This window comes from Diceros bicornis, chromosome 34 (genome assembly GCF_020826845.1).
Source record: "Diceros bicornis minor isolate mBicDic1 chromosome 34, mDicBic1.mat.cur, whole genome shotgun sequence".
Classification (NCBI taxonomy): domain Eukaryota; kingdom Metazoa; phylum Chordata; class Mammalia; order Perissodactyla; family Rhinocerotidae; genus Diceros; species Diceros bicornis.
In genome coordinates, this window is record NC_080773.1 from 4,707,805 (window position 1) to 4,733,535 (window position 25,731).

Sequence of the window (25,731 nt, forward strand, 5' to 3'; positions counted from 1 at the left end):
GAAGGTGGCAGTGGAAGAAACAACATGACTCCCTTTGAAGATTTAGGAATTTTATTACAAAACAGATGGAGCGGCCAGCGTCCCCGTTGTCCCCGTGTGCCCAGGAGCGCTGACAATGGAAACCACAGCCCCACCAAGTGGCGTCCACCTGGGGCCGGGCGGCCTCCCCTGGCAGCCAGCACCGTCGCACACCGGCCCAAGGCTAAGTGACCGCCGCCTCGGCCAGCCTCCTCGCTCTCCCCTCTTAGTCCCTTACCAAGATAATTGAGGATCATAATGCTGGGGAAGGAGCCAGCGGCTCCCGCGGGCTGTCAGGTATCTGCTCCTGTCTTCATGTCGTCCGTCAGCATTGAGCGCCTCTGTCATCTCTCCTCAGCCTTCAGCGTCGTGCTCTCTCATCGTGTTCATTATCTCGGCTCAGACCAGCCCTCCCCCCGCTCCCCCCATCCAGTAAATGCATCTTTGTGCAACCCTCAGTCTCCGATTATGAATCGATGATCATGTGGTATAAGAGAGATAGATGGCTTTTAGTTCCATCTTGTCTCCCCTAATTGTAAAATATTAGTTACATTACACTGTGTCTTTTGATTAATGGAACTTATTTGTAGTAGCCTATCCGAGCCCTCCCCCTTCTAAAGTCCTCCACTGACTTTTGAGAATTGAGTGATTTCACTTAAAGCACACAGAGAGGCCCTTCAGCGAGGAGATGGTGAGGCTGTGATACTGTGGGCAAGAGGGGCTGCACACACCGATTGTGTGTCCTGGGAGAGACTTCCGGGCTGGGCAGGCACTGGGCTGCTGACACGTGCCTGCACGGGGAACTTCTGCCCGTCTTCGTTTCACCCCCTTTTTGGCAAGCTTGGCCCATCTTGCTGACTTGCAAAACAGGATGTGAAACAAAATCGAATTAAAATTAAATAAATTGCAGCTTGCCGCATTCCCACATTCAGCTTGCGAGAAGCCAGTCAAATCTGAAGTTTGATGAATTTGAGCTCCGGCCACACCAGCTCCCTTCTCTGTGTACAGGGCAGGGCATCGAGGGGGCGTTCTGCTGCCCACATCTGACACTGGGAAATATTTGTCCTTTAACACAGAATTCATCTTATTTGGTCCTATTTACTTAAATATGTCTGCTGATAAAGTCCTTGCCATGCAGAAGGGAAGTTGGTGGCTAAATCTCTTATTATAAATAATTGCTGTCCATCTTTTGGTGTAAATTCAAGGACACGTTCACTTTCAATCTATCTGCTCAATTAAAAAGGTCTATTTACTATCCATGTGTGCAATGTCTATGTCTTGGAGAAATAGGAAGACTGACTTCATAAACAAATCAAACTATCAAAAAAAGGTACCACAGATTAGGAGTTCTAGGATGCATTTTGAAAGGGGCCCTTTCAGGACACATGCTGTATAAAATGCATGCAAATATTTGTATCTGTTTTTGTAGGATATGCTTAGTAGTTCATTCTGACCTTTGAATTTTTATTTTTACTTTTATTTTCATGATTCTTGTGACACTGACTATTACGTATTTTCTGGGGACATGCTATTTCATTTAATGTACTAGAGGCAGAAGATTGATTTTATTATGTGTACAGGAAGCTGGTAATGTTTTACTTTATTTTTTTTTTTAAGAGCATAACAATGTGTTTATGGCTGCCAGGAAAAGTGAAGGCAGCAAAACAGCCATGCCTGAGTATAAAATTCTTTCTGAGGATTAGATGCCCAGAAACACATAGATTGAAGATCAGCGGGCTGAGTCCACTCCATTTCAGCTTACCCCCACCTCCCTGCCCGAGTCTGCACGGGGCGCCCGGCAGGGGTCTGGAGAACCAGTGTCCACGTCTGCTCTGGGTTCATAACTCAGGCACCCAAATGGCTCCCTCCCATCACCCAAGCCTAGATTTGAGATTTTATTTTTTCGTTTTTCTGTGTGTTTTGGCCTTTGCTTTGGGGAAAGTGTATGCTTGAGGTCTCTTTGTTCTGAGTATCAAGGGGCTTTTTTAAATGTCAGCTGAGTTTGGGCTGTTGTGTCTAATAAACCTCCTTAGAGCTTAAGATGCACTTTCTCCAAATTTTCATCAGCAGCATCACTCACTTAGTTATGTACATCCATCATCTTTTGAGAGTATTTTATAGAATATCCTTACTACAGCATGTGAATGCATATTGACAATTGTTGGCACTTTTATATATTCCACGATACACATTTATCTGTTATGGATCCATAATACCAAATGTGTAGTAAAAAGCTATATCAAAAGGCAGTTATCCTGCATGCATAAAACGCTCTCACTTGGTAGCTTTAATTTTCTTACCACTGCTTCTGAAACCCCCACTTCATCCTGATGGACTTCAATATTGCATTTAAGTGAAGTATGTGCCTGAGAGGGGGCAACGGTGTTTCTAAGGCCGCTGGCAGCTCTGGCTCTCATCTAGGGGAAGCCCTGCGTTAGGACCAAGATCAGTGCACGAGATGCTGCCCACAGCCCTGGCCGCCCCACCTCCTGCTCCCTCCGCTGGAGATGTGCCATCCCGGTGGACAGGCTGGAGAAATGGCAGGCAGAACCTTCAGAGACCTGGCCTCAGCCAAATAACAGCAGCCGACATTTATGGTCACAGCAATAGGCAACACAGATGTGCTCCTCACCAGGCTCTGTGCTCGACTCTCGATGTGCGTCTTGATGCACCTTGGACCGCGCCCCTGTATCTGAGCAGAGCCTTAGCATTAGTCCCTTTGACAGATGAAGAAATTGAGGCTTCGGAGAGATGCTGCGGCTTGATCAAGGCCGTGCAGCTGTTAAGTGCTGGAGTTAGGATCACTGCCTCCAAAACCAGGCTCTTCTTCTTCCTCAAACCTGGCTGTGTGTGTCGGGAGTAAGTCCGGGCTTTAACGGAAAGCTTCCCTTCACCCTGTAGTTTTGAAGATTCAATGAGATGGTGATCCATGTACCCCAGCTGACACGTAGTAAGAGCTGAAATGCTGACAACACGTCTCTGTGAGGGGGTGGTGATGTGAGGGACAAACGGGTTTACCCCCTGACACAGAAAGCCTTTCTCTCGGGGAGACCCTTGTTTCTTCCATCGCTTCTCAGTTTTCTAAACCGTTTCGGGAGGGGAAGGAGTCTGGAAGCTCAGTCATTGGGGTAAGCTTTTGGGTTGGTTGTGGTTATTGTTGTGACAACACGGTTCTAGGATGGGAAGTAAAAATTAGGAGATTTCCTCTAACAGGAAGACAGCCAGGGCCTTGGGAATGTGCGTGGACGCCATGCACGTGTGGGGTGAGCAGCAGGACCTGGAGTCATGGGGCAGCGCGTGACCCTCGAGACGGCTCCAGCACGTGTTGCGTGGGGCAATGCCTGCCAAAGCTCTCGGCCAAATACAAAGCATTATCCACGTGTAAGAGCAGAGAGTGAGGGTGGCGATGGTGAAGAGAAAGAGGAAAAATAGGGACACGTGCTCGTTACTTGGGGCTGCAAGCAACAGAATTAAGGTTTTGTCGCTAGATACCAGAAAGTGAAAATTTCAATGTGGCTTGTCATTTGGCATTATGTATTTTAAAAAATAAAATAAACATCTGGTTGTTTGAATGCAAGTGAGAGTCCCCTCCTTCCCTCCCTGCCCCCCAATTTCAGCCAAGCTGTGTGTGTAAACACAGTCTTAATTGATATCAGGTTAGGGAGTCTGGAAAACAAGCTACAATTCGGAACACTGGTTGAACATCTTGAGACCTCTCCAGAAATCCAACAAGAGGTGTTCATCTACTGACCACCTACTGTGCGCACAGCTTTGTCAGAGATCTGTTGGGAACAAATACCAATAAAACTGGGCCACTGTCTCAGAGGGGCCTACGGCTGGGGAGAGTCTCCCGCGCACGGCCTGGTGCAGGCCAAGGCTCGCCGTCGAGGGAGGTGAAATTGGGGGTCCAGGGGGAGGCGAGGGAAAGGGATTGGAATCCTGGTAACTAAGCTCGCATGGATTTGGTAATGAAGCCTCACTTTGTCCGAATTCAGCTCATCTCCCTCCCTGCATAACCACGCATCTATTTTGAGACTCAGGAAAGAAATGCTTCAATTTGCAAAGTACATGTTTGTTTGGTTGTTTATTAATAATCACATAAAGTATTCCGTTGGATTCTTTGGCACTGAATGGCTGCCTCTCCAGTCTCATCCTTAAAGGAGGATCTTGGGGTTCTTTGGTGGTTCAGAGAGGAGGCGTCTGGAGCCAGACCACTTGGTTTCAAACACCAGCTGCCCCGCTTCCTGCGTCCCCTGGGCACATTACCGAATTCTGTGTACCTTGGTTTCCCGACCTGTAAAAAGGGGGGCCCTACTCAGACAGCTCTGTGAGGCCTAAGTGAGATGCTATGGTAAAGCCCTGGCCCACAATTGGTCGTCTCAGGCTTAAAACAAGGGGTGTGGAGCATCTGCCAAAAAATGCACCCACTACAAACAAAACCCTCTTTTTTTCTTTTGGCGATGCTTGATCTTGCTTTCCCTTCCATTTAGTAAATCATTTTAGTGGGAATTTTGTAGCATCAGTAAAGATATTGATTCATTATTACAAGTAGTTTATGGCCCAGGCGTGTCAGTGAGGCTGCTTTTAACAGTCTGGGCCAGGACAGGCAGAACCTGTTTCTAGGGGAGCAGAGGGCTGGAGGTAGGAGGGAGATCCATTAGTGAGTAGTCCAAACGCCTCCCCAACAAAATCTAGAATATCTCCCCAAAGCAAACCAGCCAGCTGACCAGTCTGCTGAACAGGCAGAGATGATCAGGATCTCTCTGTATTAAGAGTGGGGTCTGCTGAGGAGACCCCCTCCCACTCTCTCATGCCCCCTCCCCATCCCAGACACTGAGAAAGGAGACACACTTTGCATCTGGACCTGGTGTCCCAAAAGGTTGGTGGTCAGGGTGGGGTGAGCCTGTCCCTGGTTGGCTCCCAGGCCATGTGTAAAAGAAGGATCCTGATAATAAAAATGGACTTGTCACTGAGACATTCCTCAACTGTTAGCAATCAATTTGGGGGTGGGTGGAGGGGAGTGGAAAATACCAAAGGACATCAAAGGGGGTCTCCCTCTCAGACTCTGCTGTGTTGCAAGCCTCCCTAATCTGGGGAGGTTGTGCGCTCAATAATTTGTGAGGCTCCAAACACGCAGGTTATTGTTTGTGGACAGATGGTGTATCGCGTTTTATCGCTTTTCCTTCTGTGGGTCCTCATATATGGGACTGATGTGCATTCTGAAGTCTTTGTCTCCTTGCTAAAATCTCTAATCTAAAACAGGCAATCAAGCACAGAGGCAGGGCTTCAGAAGGCATAATCAGAGTTTTAAAAGCAAAGGGGAGGGGGAGAGCCAGAAATCCAACTGCAGTTATGAGGCAGATGTGTTTGCAGAGAATGCAAGAGGTTATTAGGGTATTAAAAGTGGACAAACGAAAGGGATTCTGGAGCGCAGAGGGCGAGGGCGAGCAGGCTGTGGTGGCGGCAGGCACGGGGCACTGCCTGGCATGGCCCCCGCGCCTGGCCGGCCGAGCCCCCACCTTCCCTCTGGAGACGAGGGTCTTTGTCTCCGCAGGCGGCCGCGGCGGGGCCCGGGAGGCCCCATGTTGGAGCAGCGGCCGCCCTTGCGAGTTAAATCATGTTGATATACAGGAAGGAAATGAAATAGACGAACTCGCTCCTCTTTTCTTCCTACGGATTTTTCTTTTTTATTCTGAAGATAGAATTACTGTTTGTAAGCATCTGAAAGTCATTAGAGGCCCTGCAGTCTGTCAGGTGCCGGCGCAAGAAACTGCTGAAACCCTACGGGTGCCTGCGCCGAGGGCTGGGGATTTGTCATGTGCTGATGAGCAGTTATAATAATATATGAGCAAATCACAAGCATTCTGCAAATTAATCAAATTTTTTTCCCCTTCTCCCTTGTCTCTGGGAGAGTGGCTTTGCAGGCAGACGTAGGTGAAACAGTTTTACCCACAGATGGTCGCTCTGGCATCAGATGGAATTTATATAACAGTAATTCTGATTTCCTGCCAAAGTAGCAGAGAACACACCAGGGAGATTGTAGAAGGCGAGTCATGTGGTTTTGCTGAGGTTGTTGTGGGAAGTTTAAGGGGGGAAATCTCAAATTTTCCTCTTTGCCTTTACTGTTTTTGCCTGAAGGGCCAGAAACGGAATGCCATTCTGCCATGGGCGAAATCCGTCACGTCTTTTCTTGTGACTTGTGCTGAAAGAGTGCTTCGCAGCTGTTGGAACTGCTGGCGGTGACAGAGCCCCACGACTCCTGATCCTCGCTTGCTTCTTACAAGATTGAGAGGGGAGTGGGTTCAGGAGGTGGTCGCGCGACAAGCCTCAAAGAGGCAGGGCCGACTCCTCCTCTCGCGCGCCTTCCTCTCCCTGTGGCATTTCTAAACCGACAAGGGCTTTTCTTTTCAAGTGTTTTATTAAATGAAGAGTCTAACAACCCTCACTTTAATTACACACGGGCTCCGTTTATAATTCCTCTGGATTTATTCAAGTAGTTGAAAACGATGGTGCTGGTGATTAAACTGATCATCTTAGTTTAGCAGCTCAAAACCTGGGCGTGTGTTGGTGTGTAAGTGTGTGTGGGGCGTGGGCGTGCTAGCGTGAGCCTGCACGTGGGTGCGCGTCCTGGGTCCTGGGCGGGCCTCCCTGTACTCTGACACCGCTCCCCCCACCCAGCCCAAACTGCCCTTTCCCTTTGGAAACCCTGTTTTGCGTGGGATGGAGAGGTACCTGAGCTGACACTTTAGGGGCCACACTTTGAGAGACTGGCTCTCAAGGTGCCTTTCCCCTGCGGAGGAGAAAATGATACCAAGATGGCGTGTAGACTGCATTATGCAACAAAGTCCTGCTCTGTGGGTTGGTGTTTTTTTTTTTCCTAATGTAAAGCCCTGCCCATTTGTTTTGGTTTACGTGACTACAGAGAAATAAGTGGATTAGATGGAAACTTTAGCATGCTTCATTGCAGCTGGGTGCCGACATCTGTCATTCCTCAGCCGTATTCTGGATCTTGCCAGCCAGAGAAAGCAGAGTCTGACACCTTTGATTTTAGAGAGAGCCTTTTATAGGGGAAAAAAGAGAAGAAAGGAGTGGCACTTCCTTTGTGACTTCATAAGAAAAACCACCTTTCTTCTATGCTTTGTTTATTTTATTTTATTTTTGGCATGTGACAACATTAGTAGCACTTGGCGAGAGCCGAATGTTGAAAAGTTTATGCTTCCATCTCTCCTCCTTACTTTGTGATTTTCTATTGTTCACGATACCAGTTTGTTGAATTGGGCATGATAAAAAGTAGCTATTTAAAATATATCCAGTGTGCCCATCTATATGGATATATACTGTGGGCATGGATTGCGAGTGTCTGATTCCTTTATGAAAAGAGAGATGTGTGATTCTCTCTCACACATAAACCCATGTCAATATAATACAACAGCACTGAAATCTGATGGAATTTGTTGCTGCTACACTGTTTTTGGTGAGATGTTCTGCAACCCATATGAGACCCCCACAAAACCATATGAGTCCCCCCAAGAAATGTACTAATGGTTTTATGGAGGATGTGTGTGGGTAGTGAATTACCCACAGATAACCTCAGATGCCAGCTTTTAGTGGATTGGATGTCTATTTACTTAGTGTGTTTTGTGTCGGGGGCTTTTGTAGGTTTGCTCCCTCCACTCGTATCTTTTCTAGGGTGGCACGGTGCATAGCACCCCTTTGGCACATGCCAAGTTACAGTATTGGCCCCCCTCCCACATTTAAATTGTACAATAAAACCAAAACTACAATTAAGGGCTGATGTGTTCATTTTAAGCAACACAATGGAAAACAGGAGACTATTGAACTGGCAGAGAGCACCCACTTGTGTACTTCACTGGGTGTGCATAGGAATGCAGTTCATCTGCCGGATGGAAAACCACACAAAGACCTCACCCAGTGTCCCCACTCCACCCCAGAGAAGGTGAGGTCCTGGTTGTTGGGCACAGACGGCACAAAGCAAAGACTCAGAACTCGAAGGCCACCAGTGCCCAGCAGGTGATGCCAGGGCTGAAGTGGACCAAAGGGCAAGTGGATCCGGGCTGGGGGCCACCTGGACCCTGCTCTGAAGTGGCTGCATAGGGGAAGGTCTTGCCAGGCCTTCCGACTTTTCAAGATAAACTGGAAATCTATGTTTTTACATGAAATCTCTTGGTTTTAAAATGTTGGCAATTTTAAACGTTTTGCATTTAATGCTGGGAGCCTGAGCTCCCCTGCAGACAAGAGGGGAAGTGCAAAGCCACTCACTGACCCAATGTGCACTCGCAAATGGCCGAGCCCCTCTGTGCCCTCCGTGAAGACGAAGGATGGGAGGAGGAGGGTGGCAGCCAGGACTGGGGTTCCCCAGGGGTCTCTAGGAGCACAGAGCACTTGGACTTTCCCAGTGAGGAACAAGCAGGGCAGGGCGGGGCATCCCAGGTGTGGAGTGCAGCCAGGTGTGCAGGGGGAGGGGCCTGCAGGTCACCTGTTAGGAGTGTGGCTGGCACCGAGGAAGGACCCCAGCAGGCAGGAGGGAAGAGGGTCAGGATGTGTCCTCACAAGGCCAGAAGCTGAGACCAGCCTGCTCAAGGTCGGGGCTGCCCACCACAGGGCTCCCAGAAGGTGAGAATATGGGGCCGGGCAGAGGGGCCACCGCCCCACGCAGGGGCCCGAGCCCTTCCTAAGCAGCTGCCCTTATCCAGCTCCTACTGTGTGCAGACTTTCCAGCCTCTGAGTAAGGGAAGCTGGCTGAGCCATGTCACAGGAAGCCTTTAGTGAGCAGCTCCAGGCGGAACCCGGTGAAGTGCCTAATTGTGTGGCGTCTTTGATAAGTGCCGCTGGGGCTCAGTGGGCTGGGACCTGAGAAAGGCTTCCAGGAGGAGCTGGGCTTTGGCAGGTCTGACTGGAAGCAGATTTGGGGGCTGGGGTCGGCAAATTCCTGGTGGAGTTGCAATGAGTATTAGGTAAGAAGGGATTGCTAGCTGGAAAGCCGGGCTATGGAGGCCGGATGCTATAGTGAGAAATAGGGAGCCATCAAAGGCTGGAGAGCAGGGGTGGGCACAAGTACAGGTGGGATAGGGCACTGGCTTGGTGTGTATGGCACACCTGCTGCCTTTTGTCCTTCTGGTGGCCTTCTCCTGCCCTGAGAGTCCTCGCTGTTGCTCTGGGTGGGATGTTGACCCCGTGGCCTGATGTTGCTAAACCCCTGATGTCCCTCCTGCCCAGCTCATTGCCGCAGGAACTTCAGACAACTGTATTTAGCCCAATGTTCCTGAGGAGGGAAGATACGGATATTAAAATGGTGAAGAGGAGGTGCTGCATTGGCTAATTTTAGAACCCCTCCCATTTTTGCCATCTCTTCAATAATTTCACTCAATATTTTATTAAAAACTTGAAAAAACCAACTCTAGCTTTATTGTCGCACTGTTATCCAACTTTGATTCACTAGTTTTTCTCTAAGGCTATTAACCTAAAAAGTGGTCAGCTTGGTTCCATCTAAGATCCCCTCCAGGCCAGTGGTGTTCCAGACAGCCCTCCCCTGGAAATGTTGGGAGAGACAGGAGAGTCTCAGGAGGGGCAAGGTTTGCTGTGTGACATTGGGTGAGCTGCCAGCGCCTCTGTTCCCTGGCTCCCGCCTTGCACTGAGGGCAGTGTCCTCTCTCTTTGGTCTCTCCTAGCGTTTCTTTCAGGATTAAATGCGCTCAACCAGAGACAAACACGGGGTATTGTTAGAGCATTATTATATTACACATCTAAAAATCTCCAAAAAAGGAAAGTAAGTTCATCGACCCTTTGAAGGTTATTTAATGATAAACATAAATGCTTTCATAAAATCTGGGGATGATTTAAGATTCCAAATCAATAGGTGCTTGTGAGTACGGGCCGGCCTGCACTTCAGGCTGGCTTGCCTGACCACCCAGGCAGGCTGGTGGCTCCGCTGAGCCTGTAGGCAGCCGAGGGCAAACAAATAAACGTGATTTCAGGCAACATCCGCATGGCGTGGCCAAAGATGGGAATGAAGTTGCTGAGGAAGAGGCCGCTGTGAGGCCGGGGGGAAGGAAGGGCCACCCTCCTGGGGCTGATCCTTCTGGGATCCTGGGCTGTGAGGGTGGTGGGGGCTGAGCTGGGAGGATCTGGGAGACTCCAAGACCCCAGCCAAACGCTCTTCTCTGCAGACACCTCCTGGATCCAGCCTCCTCTGCTCAGCTTTCAGACTACCTCCCTTGAACCTGCAGCTGCAGGAGGCAGCAAGCCATGGTGCGCTGAGTCTGCTGCAGGCTCAGAGGAGCTGCTGCAAAGCTGGGGTCTGCCTTTCTCTGGCTTCAGAGCTCTGGACAAATATGGAGCCTCTCGGGCCTTGGAGTCCTTGGCTGGCAGGTGGAGATGCTAACACGTGACTTCAGCATCATCAGAGGAATCAAATGCTCATAGATCACCTAATCCCAGGCCACCATGTGGTAGGTTCCTAACAGACGGAGTATTTCAATACTTGTAGCCACGCCTCACAAACATTTATTTAACTCCTCCTATGGGCCACACGTCGTGTCCTTATCTCATCTAATCCTCACAACAAACCAATTAGTGAGCTATTATTATTATGCCCATTTTACAGATGATAAAACTGAGACTTGGGAAGGTTAAATAGCTGGCCCAACAGCACACAACCCATAAGAGACAAATAAGGCTTGAACCCTGGTGTCTGACTGAGAGCCTGCACCCTTCACGCTGTGCCTGAGTAACACAGACGCTGTGTCTTGGTCGGGCTGTGGTTCTTACTCAAGCCCCGCATGCTGTCCCCCTGCCCCGGGGCACAGGCCCAGAGGGGCGTTGATGTGCGCCACCCCCAGTGAAAGTTTCAGTGTCACCTGCTTGACCCCATGACACTGGGGCCATACACTTACTGTGGCCGTCTCCTGAGCTGGGGGGTGTGTTGTCACTGTTTACTGAAAATCAACCAAATTCACTTTTTTAGAAACGTTTTAAATAAAACTTTTATTTTAATAAAGATTTAGAATTATAAAAATGTTGCCTAGAAAGTACAGATGATTCTCATATATCTCACACCATTTTCCCCTATTATTACCAGCTCACATTAGCAGGATACATTTGCTACAATTAATGGCCAGATATTGATATACTATTATTAAGTAAAGTTCATATTTTATTCAGATTTCCTTAGCTTTTACCTAATGTCCTTTTTCTGTGCCAGGATCCCATCCAGGACACCACGTTACAGCTAGTTGTCACATCTCCCAAGGCTCCACTTGGCTGTGACAGTGTCTTAGTCTTCCCCTGCTTTTGATAACCTTGACAGTTTTGGGGAGTATTTTGTAGGATGTCCCCCATTTGGGATGTCTCATGGTTAGACTTGGGGAGGAAGGCCACAGAGGTGAAGTGCCCTCGCATCTCGTCACATCAGAGCGTGTGCCGTCACCCTGACCTTGGTCACCTGGCTGAGGTCGTGCTTGTCAGGTGTCTGCACTGTTCTCTCCTCCCCCCTTCTGCACCGTGCTCCTGTGAAGGAGGTCACCGCGCAGCTCCGCCTCCTCCGGGGGCATCCACGTAAATAGTTTGGAATGCGTGGGGCATTTATCTATCCTTCTCCACATACTTATTGATTCAATCATTTAGTTCTGTCAGGATGACTTGTGGATGCTTATTTTGCACTTTGGGTTATAATCCAATACTATGTCACTTGCTTTGCTGCCGAAATGTTCCGGCTCTGGCCATTGGGGGCTCTTTCGAGTGGCTCTGTGCTATTTTGACATACCCCCATCAGTGTGTGGTTTTGTGCTAATTCCTTACCTTCTGGAACCAGGTGCTCCAGAATCACCTTGTGTATTTCCTGCTCCGGCCCTAGGATCAGCCATTTCTCCAAGGAGCCCTGCTTCCTTTTTTGGAGAATGGTATTGGAAATCAAGTTCTGGGTGCTCAATGGGCTTGTGGCCACTGGGATGTCACGGGTTCTTGGCCGTCTCAGCTGACAGAGAAGGAAATACACGTGCATATACTAACCCCTGCATGTACTCATGTCTGTGTTATATGTATTCAGCTAAATACGAGTTCACACTGACGTCTCCAATCTACCACCACATGGATCAAAATTCGCTTTTAAAATAGTAAAATATTTTTTAGTAGTGTTTTAAATTAAAACCCAAATCACAGGAAATTTAAAACCTAAAATTATTTATACTAAGGATATTCCAAAGTGTTTTAGCATCTTTGATTAGATGGATGAATATTTTTTTGAAAACTGAAAACATAAATTACATACCTGATTAGAACCATTCTTGCCTATTTGGAATTAGAGAAATTAAAAAAATACATATCATGCGTGCAACTGAGGAAATGGCTCTTTCTGTAGGTGCAGTGCATGTTTATGTATATTATTATCCATCTCATTGCCTCTGCTGAGCCTACTGAACGTGGAAGAGGATGCCAGGGGTCCTGGGCCTCCCAGTTTGCAGCTTCAGGGTCAGAGCAGTGGACACTCAGAGGGAGCAGCAGGTGAGGGCCAGGTAGAACCCAGACCACTGCCCTGAAGGCCTGACCAGCTCCTGAGTGTGTTAGGCCCACCATGCCTCCAGATTGCTCTCCTGCAGGCAGGGTCCACCTCCGGGAGTTAGGGAGAGTTTCTAACATACGCAGTTGGCCCTATAGGTGGAGCCATTTTCTTACCTACCAGCAGGCGTTTTGCAGATGTCCTTCATTTCAGGGAATCCAAAGGGCTCTGGCTGGGGTGCAGTAGGAGGCGTGCTGTGTTAGGGAGCCCTCTTGGTACCTCTCAGAGGTGGCTCTTCCCAGACCTCATAGCCCTGTGCATGTGAGCTGCCTCTGAGGGCTGCTTCCCTCCGCTTCGTCAACTTGTCCGTTCTAGAAAACAGCTCCATAAAACGTGGCTGCAGGAGACCCTTTTAGGGCAGCTTAGAAATACTCCATGACTGTGCTCCAAAGAGGATATTCCAGACAGGAAAATGGGAGTGTGTCCAGGTGAGTCAGCCATGGGCCTCGGCAGGCCCCGGGAGATCTCCACACGCTGCTGGCCACCAGGATTCTTGCTCTGCCAGCCAGGATTCTCCTGTGCTTTCCTGCTTTCTCAGGGGTCTACACGGCCCAGGCGATCGGCCAGGCTGATCTAGACGTCAGGGCAGCAGGTGCCTCTTCACTTACCACATGTTGTCTTTTTCCATTTATTTCCATGAACAGTAAGAGGCCCCAGCGTGACAGATCCGAAAGCTCGCCCTGGTCTGAGAGACGGCTTGGTGGTGTGAGGACACGGGAGTTTGCTGTGTCACTGTGTCTGCCTGGGCCAGGGACCCCACTCTCCACCATGTACATTCATGACCCTCTCCTGGACCCTCTTTCTTGTGTTGACCACACATCGTGGACGGTGATTGTTTCTCTCCATTCTAGGATGGCTTTTCTCCAATGTGCAGAATTGTGCCTCCATCACCATTGATAGGCCCTGCCTCTGGCAAAACTGCCCACGTGCGTCTTGTCAAGAATGTTCTTCTCTGGAGGGATGTTTTTACACCCCCCCAACCCCGAGCCATCTTTTGACTGGAAACTGGAGACTTGCTCTCAGCAGCTGGGTGTTCTCCCCTCGTGAACACTAAGCCCCACCCTCCTCCCCCCTGGGTCTCCGGTAGGCTGAACTCTGGAAGGCAGCCTTGAGACTGGCAGCCAGTCATTGAGGCGTGCATTCGGTGGGTGTAGGGTAGGCATGTGGCATTAATGCCCTTCCCACCCTCATGGTGCTGAGAGTACTGCATTATTCCAACAGCAATCTGCTCGGGGTAACGCGTGCAGCAGGTGCTCAATGTGTGCTCATGGAAGTGGGCTGGGTTCTAGGAGTTGTGGATGGGAGCTTGGACAGAGAGTTTATAAGTCCTGTGGCTCGGTGCCAGCCACGTACTCGCCAGGCTTTGATGGGCGTCTTGAGGCCACAGTGGTGCCTGTGACCATAAGGGGTGTGGCATGTGGCATGTGTGCAATGTCACACACACATCCACACGGTGTAGTACACCCTTGCCAGGTGTTTATGGACTCCCTCCTGGAGCATTCTGGGTCCTGATCAAAGACACCCCTTTGTGGAGACTCTTCCAACAGGCAGTTTGCAGAGCATGACAGGAGGGAGGGGAGAGATAAGCATCTGTTTTGAGACAAACCTGAGGTTGAATTCCTGACCAGAAACCAGCTAGCTGTGAGTACCTGACTTTGGACAATTATGTAGTCTCCCTGGGCCCGGTTTTCCTATCCGTATAATAGAAAGAGATCTCTCTACCATGGACCGCTCCTGGCGATTGTGAGGACTATTGAGGCACTTGTATAAATGTGCTCTGATGAGTGGGTGTCAGACTGTTTCCCCCGCTGCCCCAGGACTGACGACCAGAGGCTGGTCGCCTACTCCCCTGCCCCTCTCCCATCCACCGCCCCACGCCTGAAGAGAGACCATCAGTCTGAAGAGTCCAGAAGCCCTGCAGATGCAGCCCCACATCTTCCCTGAAACCCGCTGCCCACAAGTGTGGAGCTGTAATTAATGGATGGTCCCCCCAGGGCAGGAGGTCTCCTCTCCCCTGAGGTACAGGGAAAGAGCAGATCCTTCCATCGCGGCAAGTAAGAAAAATATCTCGTTTCCCCACTTTTGTTATAAACAATGTACGACTTGCTTTCTCCTCACTCCTGTTGACCCTCTGCACTGTATACATATTTATATATTATTCATAGTGGATTAAAAATGAATGTGCTCTTTACCACGGCTCTACGGCGCAGTGACAATACAAATTAACGTATGATGTACTTACTTTTCGCATGGCAGTGATGGGAAATGTTGATGGCCTCAAAGTGAGAGGTAGAAAGAGGGGAGTGGAGTGGGGTGGGCGGTGGGGGGGCGCCCCTCTGGCGGCACTGTCAGGGCTCAGGGCCCTGGCTGCAGACGGGGATTGGGGCTATCCTGGGCAGCTGCCTTGCTGCAGAGCTGAAGAGGCCTTCCCGCTTCCCTTCTCCCACGGAATGAGGTCCAGTCTCCCCAGCGGGTCCTGTGAGCCTGGCCCCTAACCAGCTTCCCCATGGAGCTTTACTCCCACCACATCAACCTGCTTCCGGGCCCCTGCACCAACCCCAGGCTTCTTGTCCCTGCGCCTGGGGTCAGGCATGTCCCTCTGTCTGGAGTAGCATTCCTCTCCCTTTCCCTTCTCCTGGCTGCCTCTCTCATTCCTTCATCCACCCATGCATCCATCCATCCGTCCATCCATCCTTCTATCCATCCATCCACCCACCCACCCACCCATCCAGTCTTTTGCTTGATAAATACTTGACAGATATCTGTGATGTGCCGAGTACTGTGCTAGGTGGTGAGAAAGAGCAATAATAAAAAAAAAACCCAAAAGCCAAAACCTCACAGTCCCTGCCCCATAGAGCTGACAGTCTGTCTAGTGGGGAAGACAGATGTAATTGTTTCTCAGTTCAACTCCTATTGCTGGAAGCTCTACTGCAGAACAGAAGAGTTTGCTATGATGTGCCTCGTGGCCATCATGGTGAGTCTGGGGTCATCAGGGAGGCCTCCCTGAGGCGGAGGCAGGTGCAGTGAAGGATGTGATTATGGTAATTATATGATGTAGGGGAAGGGAGCATTCCAAGTTGAGGGAACAAGAAAGGATTGAGCAAAGGCCCTACAGCAGGAAAGAGTAGGAAGCATTTGGAGAACAGTCTTGTGTGGCCAGAGGGAAGAAATGCTGGGGGATTTGAGGGCAAGAGGGGGTAAAAAGATGCTCAGGGGCTCACGTTCCTCCTGGCTGAGCTCTTGGAACCCCCAATCTCCTCTACCGTATCACAAACTGCATTGCTGCCAAGTGCTATTTGCACCTGGCCCCTCACCAGAACAGGACGTTCTAGACGGGGAGATCCTCCTGATCAGGGCCTGACCCGCAGCCATCCCAACCCACTTTTACTGATCTTCATCCAAGTGAAATGTTAACAACTTGTTTCTTTGGACTTGGAAGGTCTTCCAGTTTCCCAAAGCCCCATTCAAAGGCAAACACATGGATAAGGAGAACAGATTGGTGGTTACCAGAGGGGAAGGCGGGGGGAGGGCAGAAGGGGTAAAGGGGCTCATGTGTATGGTGACAGATGGACACTAGACTTTTGGTGGTGAACACGGTGCAGTCTATGCAGAAACTGAAACATAATGATGTACACCCGAAATTACACAATGTTGTAAACCAATGTGACCTCAATAAAATAATCAAAAAAAAAAAAAAAAAGCTAATGCCTCGAGGAAAGACAGTATCTTAAGCTTTAATCAAATACCACTGAGGCAGGCAGGCTAGCACACAACAGTAGCACATGAAACACTGAAGCAGTACTTTTGATGAAGAACAAAGCCTAGCCTCCCTGATCAGGCTTGGACAATCAACAAGATGACACATGAAAACAGCAACAGTAACAATGACAAACAGCTGACATTGGTAGAGCTCTTTATCATTTACAAATCTGACACATTATCTCGGTTGATCCTCACAACATTCCTATGGTGTAGGCATTGGTATTATTCCCCCATTTTCAAGGTGTGGAAACGGAAGCCTTGAGAGATAGAGTTCCTTGCTCAAGGTCAGACAGAGGAAATTGAAGTTTGGGTGTTTCATAGCATCCCAACCTCACGAAGAGTGGAAGTTCTGCTTTGAACCAAGCTCCTGGCGGACACATCCTCTCTATTGGGGGACAAGAGGTCACCTGAAAGCAAGGCAAAGATGCTGAACGCAGAGTGCTCTCTGTCTTCACGTTGGCCAAAGGCCACCCTAGAGAGTGGTGCTTCTCAGTGGAGTTAAACTGGAGAGAGGCCATTGTCTTGATGCTCGTTATTAATGGGGACTGACAGGAGTGGGCATCCCCATTCTCTTAAAGTCAACTACCGTGAAAGGCTGTTGGACTCAACTCTGTCTTAAAGCTTTGTCTGCTTCTTGGAAATTGATGAACATTAGCATCTTCACTGCCAGCTATAGACCCAGGTGAATTGCCAACTCTGTCTCCAGTCTACTGAGGTGGTGCAGGCAGCATGGCTGGTCTTTTGTTTCATTAAAATGAGATGGATGGAAGTTTGCAGTTTACAGCCCAGCAAGGGGCTCCCCTGTTACCCTGAGGGCTGCACTGGCTTCTCTGAGGATAGGATGACTTGCCCCCATCTAGAGATCTGGTTTCCTCCGAGCCCCACGTCCGCGTCCGCAGGAAAGTCAGAAAGCTCCCAGCAGATGTCCATGGGCCGCTCTTGCTGCCTCTGCTTTCAGGTGGGTCCCTTCTTCAATCTCCAAATTTGAATCCGCAGTGAAGTAGTCAGTGGAGCTCTCAGCTTTGGGATTTGTTCTGAAGCCCTTGCTTATGTTCTCTGACCAAAAGCTAACAGACTTCACATCACTGTGCTTGTGCCAATACCAGGGGCTTCACGTGGACAAATGGTGTAGAGAAATTGGAAACCTTTCATCCAGATTTAGCTGGACTCACAAGTGTATCACGTTTCCAAAAGTGCTTTGCCTAACAACAGCTTTCTGTTTGGGAGTGAATGTTCCCAGCGCCAAAGGATCAACCTTTCACTTAAATGTGTTTCTTGGAGAACACAGTGGCTTCTTCTGGACCCCTCATAGCTCCTCACAATCCCCTTCCCTCTGGGTGGACCTTTCATTTCTTCAAAGAACTTTCTTCTACATCGGTCTCGTGGGAAACTTTCACAAACCACTCAGAAGGGGGTGTGTGTGTATCCTACAGAAACATACTGTAATCATGGTTCTCCTAAGGATTTTGCAGAATTAGGGGATCTGAGTAATTTATATCTGTTGGAAGTTTGTTTTAAAGTCAAACTGTCTGGGTTCACTGTATCTTCACTTTCTCATCTGTGCAGTGGGGCTAATACCACTCCTTGACAAAGTGCCATAAAGCTCAAATATGAGCTTAAACATACAAAAATGCCTGCGAAGACCGTGGAACGCAGGCCCTCAGGACCTGCAGGTACTGCCTTGTCTACGATGCTTCTCTTCATACGGCACATTGCCAAGAGCAGGGTCAGTTATAACTCCACTATTGCATAGACCTCCTTCTGCGAATGTGCACGTGCATAGCCTTATATACATGGGCATGCACATTTCCATCTCGCCTTAGTTAAGACGAAAGCCACTTTAATACTAATATTTTTACCACTGAAGTATCCAAATATTCCAGAATTATTGCATCTTTGACTCTACCGAAAAATAGAGATTCAGTTATAGCCATAGGATAAAATCATGATTAGTATTTTATAATCAATTGGTGGGAAAAATGTACCAAGTCCTTTTATGCCAAGTTGGCCAATTCAAAAGGCTTTTATTGTGGGTAGAGGTAATCTTTGAGGTTCTCCATTTGGTTTGCCAAGACGCATGTTGCACGGCTCCCATGGTGGTGCGATTTGCAGAGAGGATGGCTTCTGAAGGTTGTAGCATAAAATTCATTCAGAAATGTGTTATTCAGTAATGATAACAGAAAATATAATAAACAGCTTTGACAGATGGACAAAAACAGTGGAAAAATGAAAGAACCAGTAAGAATCCTGGTGACCTGAGGGAGATTTATTAAATGATACCATGGTTTCATCGTTTTGTTTCATAGTTCCACTACCCTTTTTGGATCATGGTACCAAGAGTTTTTGTTTCATTTTTGGCTTATTTTATTTTATTTTTTGGTGAGGAAGATTAGCACTGAGCTAACATCTGTTGCCAATCCTCCTCTTTTTACTGAGGAAGATGGGCACTAAGCTAACATCTGTGCCCCTCTTCTTCCCTTTTATGTGAGACACCGCCACAGCATGGCTTGATAAGCGGTGCATATGTCCACGCCCAGGATTCGAACCTGTGAACCCCGGGCCACCGAAGCAGAGAGTGCAAACTTAACCACTACGCCACCAGGCTGGCCCCTCATTTTTATTTTTGTTTATTTATTATTTGGAGTTCTTAACTCCAAAGGGTGGTCAGGCCCCTGATGATATTCTCCCTCAGTACCTATTGCCATATAATAAATACACTGGCGAGTCAGCCCCAGCTTTCTCTGAGCTACAGTAATTAGGACACTGGCCACCTCTCGTCTGTCAGCTGCCACACAGCTGCCCTGGGTGGGAACCCAGCAAATACAATCCATTTCGGAGAAGATTTGGACAAAACTTTAAAAGTGTTTCTTAGGCTTCCTGGTGTCTCAGCTCTTCTTCTCAGGTTCTTGGGGAGATCTTCAGCTGGCTCATATGCCTCCAGCTACAACTTTGGGCCTTCCTTTCTCTGCTCAATAGTTGCTGGTTCAGAGTGCCTTGAGGCCTATTGTGCTGAGCCCCAGGCAGAGCGTAGTGTCCACAGGGATGACAACTTTATTAGCTGGATGGTTGAGTCTTGGGGATCTGCTTGAAACTCACTGATGCCCAGCTTACGCTGACTTAGCTTTACTGTTACAGGGGGTGGAGGTGAGGGGGTGGGGGGGTGGGCATGGCTTTTCCTATCCCATTGCCACTGATTGGCACCCCGGTGCTTCCCTTCAGTCTGTGTCCTAACTCCATTGTGATGAAGAATGGGGCCATCAACCTTCTTTGTAAACATCCTAAATCCACATTAGATATATGAGTTTCAGTTCTCTTTCCCTACCAACCCAGGGCCTTCCCTGTCATCTATGGAGAGGCGAGGGTGGTACTGGGTCGCAGGAGGGCAGGAGGGGAATGGTGCTGGTGAATCCTTCTCCTACCTGACCATCAGAGTCCAGGCCCCTCCAGCTGATCACTTGTGCTCCTCCTGCTGTGGTAGGCTGTGCAGAAGGGCCAACAGCAAGTGGGCTTTTCTTGGGTTTCATTTGTGCTTGACACCAAAGTCTATGGAACTGCAAATTGGTTTTTGCAAGTGGGAAAGTTGATCAAATTCAGCCTTGTGTTAGGTGCAACAGTAGAAACAAAAGAAGCGGAAAGTCTATCCAAAAATTTATAATTCCTTCAAAAAAACGGCAAGGTGAAGCAGTAAGATAACAATTCAGTTCCACAAACAGTTCATGGCTGCTTGCTCTGTGCCAGGTAGTGGGCTTGGCACCAGTGATGCTAAGATGGCTATGCTTCCTGCCTCAGGAACTCACAGCCAATCAGGGAGACCAAAACAACACAGCAGCCCACAAAGCAGGCATCCTATTTGGGCAGAGCCTTGAAAGAAGAGCGAGGTTTGTGCCTGCAGAGAATGGAAGTGATATTTCAAGGAGAGGGTAGCACAGCAAGGGCACGGAGACCCTGCAGAATGAAGCCTTTTTGCAGAGACCATCAAATGGTTTGGTTTGGCACAGGCAAAGGGGGCGTGCTCCGGAGGAGACTGGAGAGGTGGTTGGAATGGAGCTATGAAGGTCTGACTATTCCTTAGGGGGGTAGGCAGCCACCAAGGATTTGGGGCAAGGAGATCACAGCTGAGCTTCTGCTTTAGTTGCTCTCTCTATATCCCTGGGGAGGGTGGACTGGACGTGGGGAAAGTGGAAGAATGAAGTCCTCCTACAGGCTGCCATGTTCATGGTCTAGGCGAGAGTGGGTGCATACTGGACCAGGCTCTGAAGGAGGGGTTGTAGAGAGAAAGATTCAACAGGTAGAATGGACTCATTCTGGAGACCAGCTGGCTAGGAGGGCAGAAGAAGAGAGCTAACTCCTGACACCCACTAAGAAAGAAGAGAGAATCCAGCGCTGTGTGCAATTCAGTGGAAAGCGAGCTTCAGCTGCAAACATTTGGTTGGCCTCCAGCTTCTCAGCAACAAGACTGTTTTACTGAGAGATACTCAGGACTTCTGCTATGACTGCTCTAGAAAAAGTGCTGAATATGCTCTTTGGATGTTTTCTGGGGTAAATGGTTGGGCCCATTTATTTACTTGTTTGTTTTTCTAAGCAAATGAAACCCAGGCATGGGCCTTGACCTCTCTGGGTGCCGGGTGGGACGGCACTCATGAGCTTCCAGGAATGGCACATCAACAGCTTCCCAGCAGCAGGAGAATGCAATTGTTCCATTATAACTTCCCAAACCAGATGCTTACCGGTTCCTCAAGATGGCAGAAATGTGCGCGTGTCTGCTGTGCCTCAGAGCAGAGAAATCAAGTGTGAAGGATTAGGTGGGTTTCCACAAAAATCCATCTTCTGTTCTGATTTAGAGCCTTTCTAGAAAAGTTTGATTTCAAGGGTCACTATTCAAAATTTAACTTCTTTAAAGCTACATTGGCTGGTCCTGATTATCTGAATGTCCTGGTTCCTGCCTGATATTTTCTACGGCCTCCTCCTGAAACTCTGAGGTTCCACAAATTCCTCCAGCTTAGCACTTCCAGCCCAAGAGCAAGGCTTCGGAACACCCCTCCTCATCCCACCTCCCAAAACACACTCCTTTGTCATGCTTGATTTGCTTATCAACAAAGAGTTAGTGGGGGGATAAGAAAGTGAACTGGCTTTGTGTTGAGACCTGAGTCAGAATCACAGATGGAGGGATTCATGGCTTTTGTTTAAGGTGAGCTGGGATCTGCAAAGTGCAGTCCAGGAGGCAAATCCATCTATTGTCTGCTTTTGTACAGCCTGTGAGCTAAGGATGGTTTTTACATTTTTAAATGGTTGAAAAAAAAACCCCAAGCAGGAATAATATTTCATCTCACATTAAAATTATATAAAATTCAAATTTCAGTGTCTATAAATAAAGTTTTGAATTTTATCAATAAAAACTTGGAAATTTGTTTCCTCCTTGTCTGTGTAAGTACCTAGATAATATCTTTGATTTTGCCTCTTGGCCTGCAAAGCCTAAAATATTCACTAACTTTTTGTAGAAAAAGTTCCAGATGTTGGGTACTTTCTCTTCTGTCACCTAGAAAGTCGGAATTAAAAACTCTGGTTAGGATGGAAAGTTCTCTTAAATCCCTGTTCAAGTATTATTCAGTAACTTATTACTTATCCAAGTAACGTATTATTTGTCCAGATAGATATATTGGCTACTTTTCTATCCTTTGCTATTTGATTTCTGCAAAGTAATAATAGTCATAATATTGATAATACTGGTAATAATGATGATGGTTTTGAGCTTTGGGGGCCAGGGAGGGTAAGCAGCAGAGCTGACAGACCGCTCTTTCTGCCCTCAGGTCACAGGCCTTTCCAGTGCCGCTACTGTCCCTACAGTGCCTCTCAGAAGGGGAACCTGAAGACCCACGTCCTCTGCGTCCATCGAATGCCTTTTGACAACAGCCAGTATCCTGACCGCAGGTTCAAGCGCTCCAGGGTCGACTCGGAGGCCTCTGGGAGTTTCGAAGACCCTGCAGCTGTCAAGGCGGGGAGCTCAGCGGAGCTCATGGAGGAGGGCTGCAAGGCCCAGGAGGAGCGCAACTGAGCAACCAACCTGTACACTGCAATATTATTTTACACAGTTTAAGATTATGCACCTGGTAAAAGGGTTTGCTAACTGCATTCCAAGGGGAAAAAAATCATGTACAACCCCCCCACTAGTGTATAGAACATTTAAAAAATTTTAAAAGATATCTATATATATATATTAAAAAAAAATCCCCAGCCCTTGAAAATGGCTGCTAAACTGTTACCCGGCAACAAGTACTTCCAAACAATGCAGGTGGGAGAAAACTGATTGCAGAAATGCCTGGTGTTCTCTGAGCTTGGGAGAGCTGGGGGCCCTTCCAACCCGAAAGTCGTCTTTGTCCAAAAATCATGCTCTTAACTGAAAAACGATACCATCTAAATGATTGAGTGTTGCCTTGAAGATGGAGGGGCTGTGTTTTCATTGTTGAAAACACCTCTATAATCTGACACCAGCTGCTGTCATTTGCCTAGCACCTTAATGAGATGTGTTGGGAGGCAGCCGCGGTGCCAGTCAGGCTGGAGCGGTCACTGCAGAGAAAATCAATTCACGTGGTGTCTTCACCGCACTCTCGGAGAAACCTTAGACGGCCCGCAGCCAGCGCCAGGGCTGCCCGGCACTGCAGAGGCTTGCCATTTTAATGTGCATTTTTAAAAAATCCACAGCCAAATGAATCAATGGTCAGGAAGCGTCTGCAGACAAATGTCCATTGCAGGTTTGATGAGTAATTCCTTTTTTTAGATCAAATTGCAGTATTGAGGGAAATGCTTTCTTCGTGGTCTTTTTTTTTTTTAATTTTTTAATGAAAAAGAAGGTTGCTAATAAAAAAAAAATTAGGGGTACCTTATATAAAATGTTTAGAAAAACTAGCCAACTCTATCCATAGAAGGTGCTGGTGAGACCTATATGTAATAATAGAAAGATTGTTCTTTATTATGATTTTTAAAATTTTACTTGAATGAAGGCTGCTCTGGTCCTTATTATCAGATTTTTCTCATGTGTTAGTTTTTATAAGTGTCACAGACATGAAGCGAGATTTTCTTCTCTGGCAAGCTCTTATGAAAGAGCTTGTATTAAAATATGAATCTAAACATCCTGCTCTCAATCGCTAATGAAGAAAACTGTTTGAGTTAAATGTCTGTTTTTGTAAAACAAATGTGTTCTATATTTTTGTAGATTTTAGATTTTCTACTGATTGGATACTCCAAATTGATCAAGTTCTACACCACCCTGAGGGAGATTTTGAGGGCCAATAATGAAACACTTAACTCATTTTTTAAAAAAAAGATTTAAGAAGACTAGTTAAGGGTTTATTCTTGAATCTGCTAGAATGGCGTCAAGTTCAGCCTCTTAACATACTTCCTTTGAGTGACACGATATTGGTGCTGCTGCTTGTGATGGTAGAGAAGTATAGAAATATTAACTTCTTCTAAAACAAAATCATTCAGACTTAAAATAAAAAAGTCGATATTTCCTTGCAGGCTGGGAGCACAGAATAAAACCCCAGGGCCTTAAAAACTTCAGCTCTGCCTACAGCAGTTTACGAAAATACTAAACTGCAATCAATGTAAATAAAATGCTTCGCTATCCTGAGACCAGAAGGAATCTCAGGCTAATAAGGAATCCGGTTTGCATATGCTGTCGAGAGGGTGTCATCTCCCTGAGGTTTCCGTGTAAATGAGGTCGCTGTGCAACGTGGACCCATCTGGCATAGAGCAAGCTGCTTTCTTGTTTTTCTAGAATAGTTCTCACTGCCTTACTTAAATCGAGTTGATAAACTTAATGCAACTGTTTCTATGATCCTAGAGAAAGGACTGAAATGTTATTGAAAACTTTCTGACTGTAGTAAGCTTTAGGATTTTAACTGCACTACTGTGTTTGGTGACTGTGCCAGTCGCTTGCTTTCTGTGTGTTTGCCCCGCCTTTGGTATCTTAGTCAAGCAAAATATTAAAAAAAGAAGAAAAAAAAGGAAAAAGAAAAAAATAAAAGGAAAAAAAAGCAGAAAAAAAGGAGAGCCACTTCCCATTTCTAGCCCTTTGGGAGCTCTTTCAGTATTCTTTTGTGTCTTCTGAGCATCGCCAGATGCGACAGGCAATAATTCTGTTTGTGACACTGGGAACATCCCCTCTTCTTTGTGACGTGTGTGTTGATTCCATCTTGTCCAGTGGTCCCGTCCTTATTTCCCCCTCTGACACAGGCCTTCTCTCCAGAACATTTGTAACTTGTAATACAAACAGGTGACAGCCACAGTGACGCAGTGTCAGTTTCTGAATGTCATCAGGTTCTCATATCTAAACATGTCAAGTTCTTCCCCTGTAACTTCTGTAGTCTGTGATGCTGGTCATAATACTGTCTACATTCCTACACAAAGAAAAAGTCTATCTTGGAGGAAATCTGAGATCAATAGAGTAGAGGATTTTGTTGCTATGCTTGTAACAAGTAGAAAACTTTGTATTTAAAGTTTATTCTTGGTCATTATTTATTATTATAATACATCAGTTGACAGAACTTTATTCTGGTATAGAAAGTATTAAAAGTTGTTTTTTCAGCAATGACTGTTTTCTTTCCGCTGTTAGAATAAAATGTCTTTGAAGCAGTCCAGTTTTATCCAGTGTTTTACGCAATAAAACCTCTACCTCTGGAAAAAAAGAAAACATCTTTTCCTATTCGCTTATGTTTACTAGGAAGAGTAAAGCATATTTTTGTAGCTTTGTCAGATTTTGGTCAAATCCCACTTATAAAAAACAAGTCCTGGGGCCGGCCCCGTGGCGTAGCAGTTAAGTGCGCACACTCCACTACTGGCGGCCTGGGTTCAGATCCTGGGCGAGCACCAATGCACGGCTTGTCTGGCCATGCTGAGGCAGCGTCCCACATACAGCAACTAGAAGGATGTGCAACTATCACATACAACTATCTACTGGGGCTTTGGGGAGAAAAAGGGGGGAAAAAAAAAGGAGGAGGATTGGCAATAGATGTTAGCTCAGAGCCGGTCTTCCTCAGCAAAACGAGGAGGATTGGCATGGATGTTAGCTCAGGGCTGATCTTCCTCACACACACACACACACACACACACACACACACACAAAATCCCTGCAGTATTCTGGGCAGACGGTCCCCACAGCCTTGAGGGATTTTAAGCAGAATGAATCTCTATGCAGTATAAACAGAGTGTGAGAGTGTGTGTGTGAGTGTGTATGCACACTCACGGGCATGTGTGAACGATGTTTCTTTAAGGCTTGCAGACATCGGTTTTAGGAAGGTGAAGGTGAAGCCCTTGGAAATACTGATGCTCTTCATAGCACAGAAATCATCACAGACACTTAAAGCATTGGGATCCATTAT

At 47.5% G+C, this 25,731-nt stretch overlaps 1 protein-coding gene across 1 annotated transcript in view; it reads left to right on the forward strand.

Moving 5' to 3' along the window:
* ZNF536 (zinc finger protein 536) overlaps positions 1-22,406 on the forward strand; it is a 228,458-nt gene extending 206,052 nt beyond the window's left edge. The window contains exon 4 of the mRNA XM_058530954.1: positions 22,162-22,406. Within this exon, the coding sequence (XP_058386937.1) occupies positions 22,162-22,406 (245 nt within the window). The remainder of the gene's footprint in view (positions 1-22,161) is intronic.
* Positions 22,407-25,731: the final 3,325 nt, after the last annotated feature.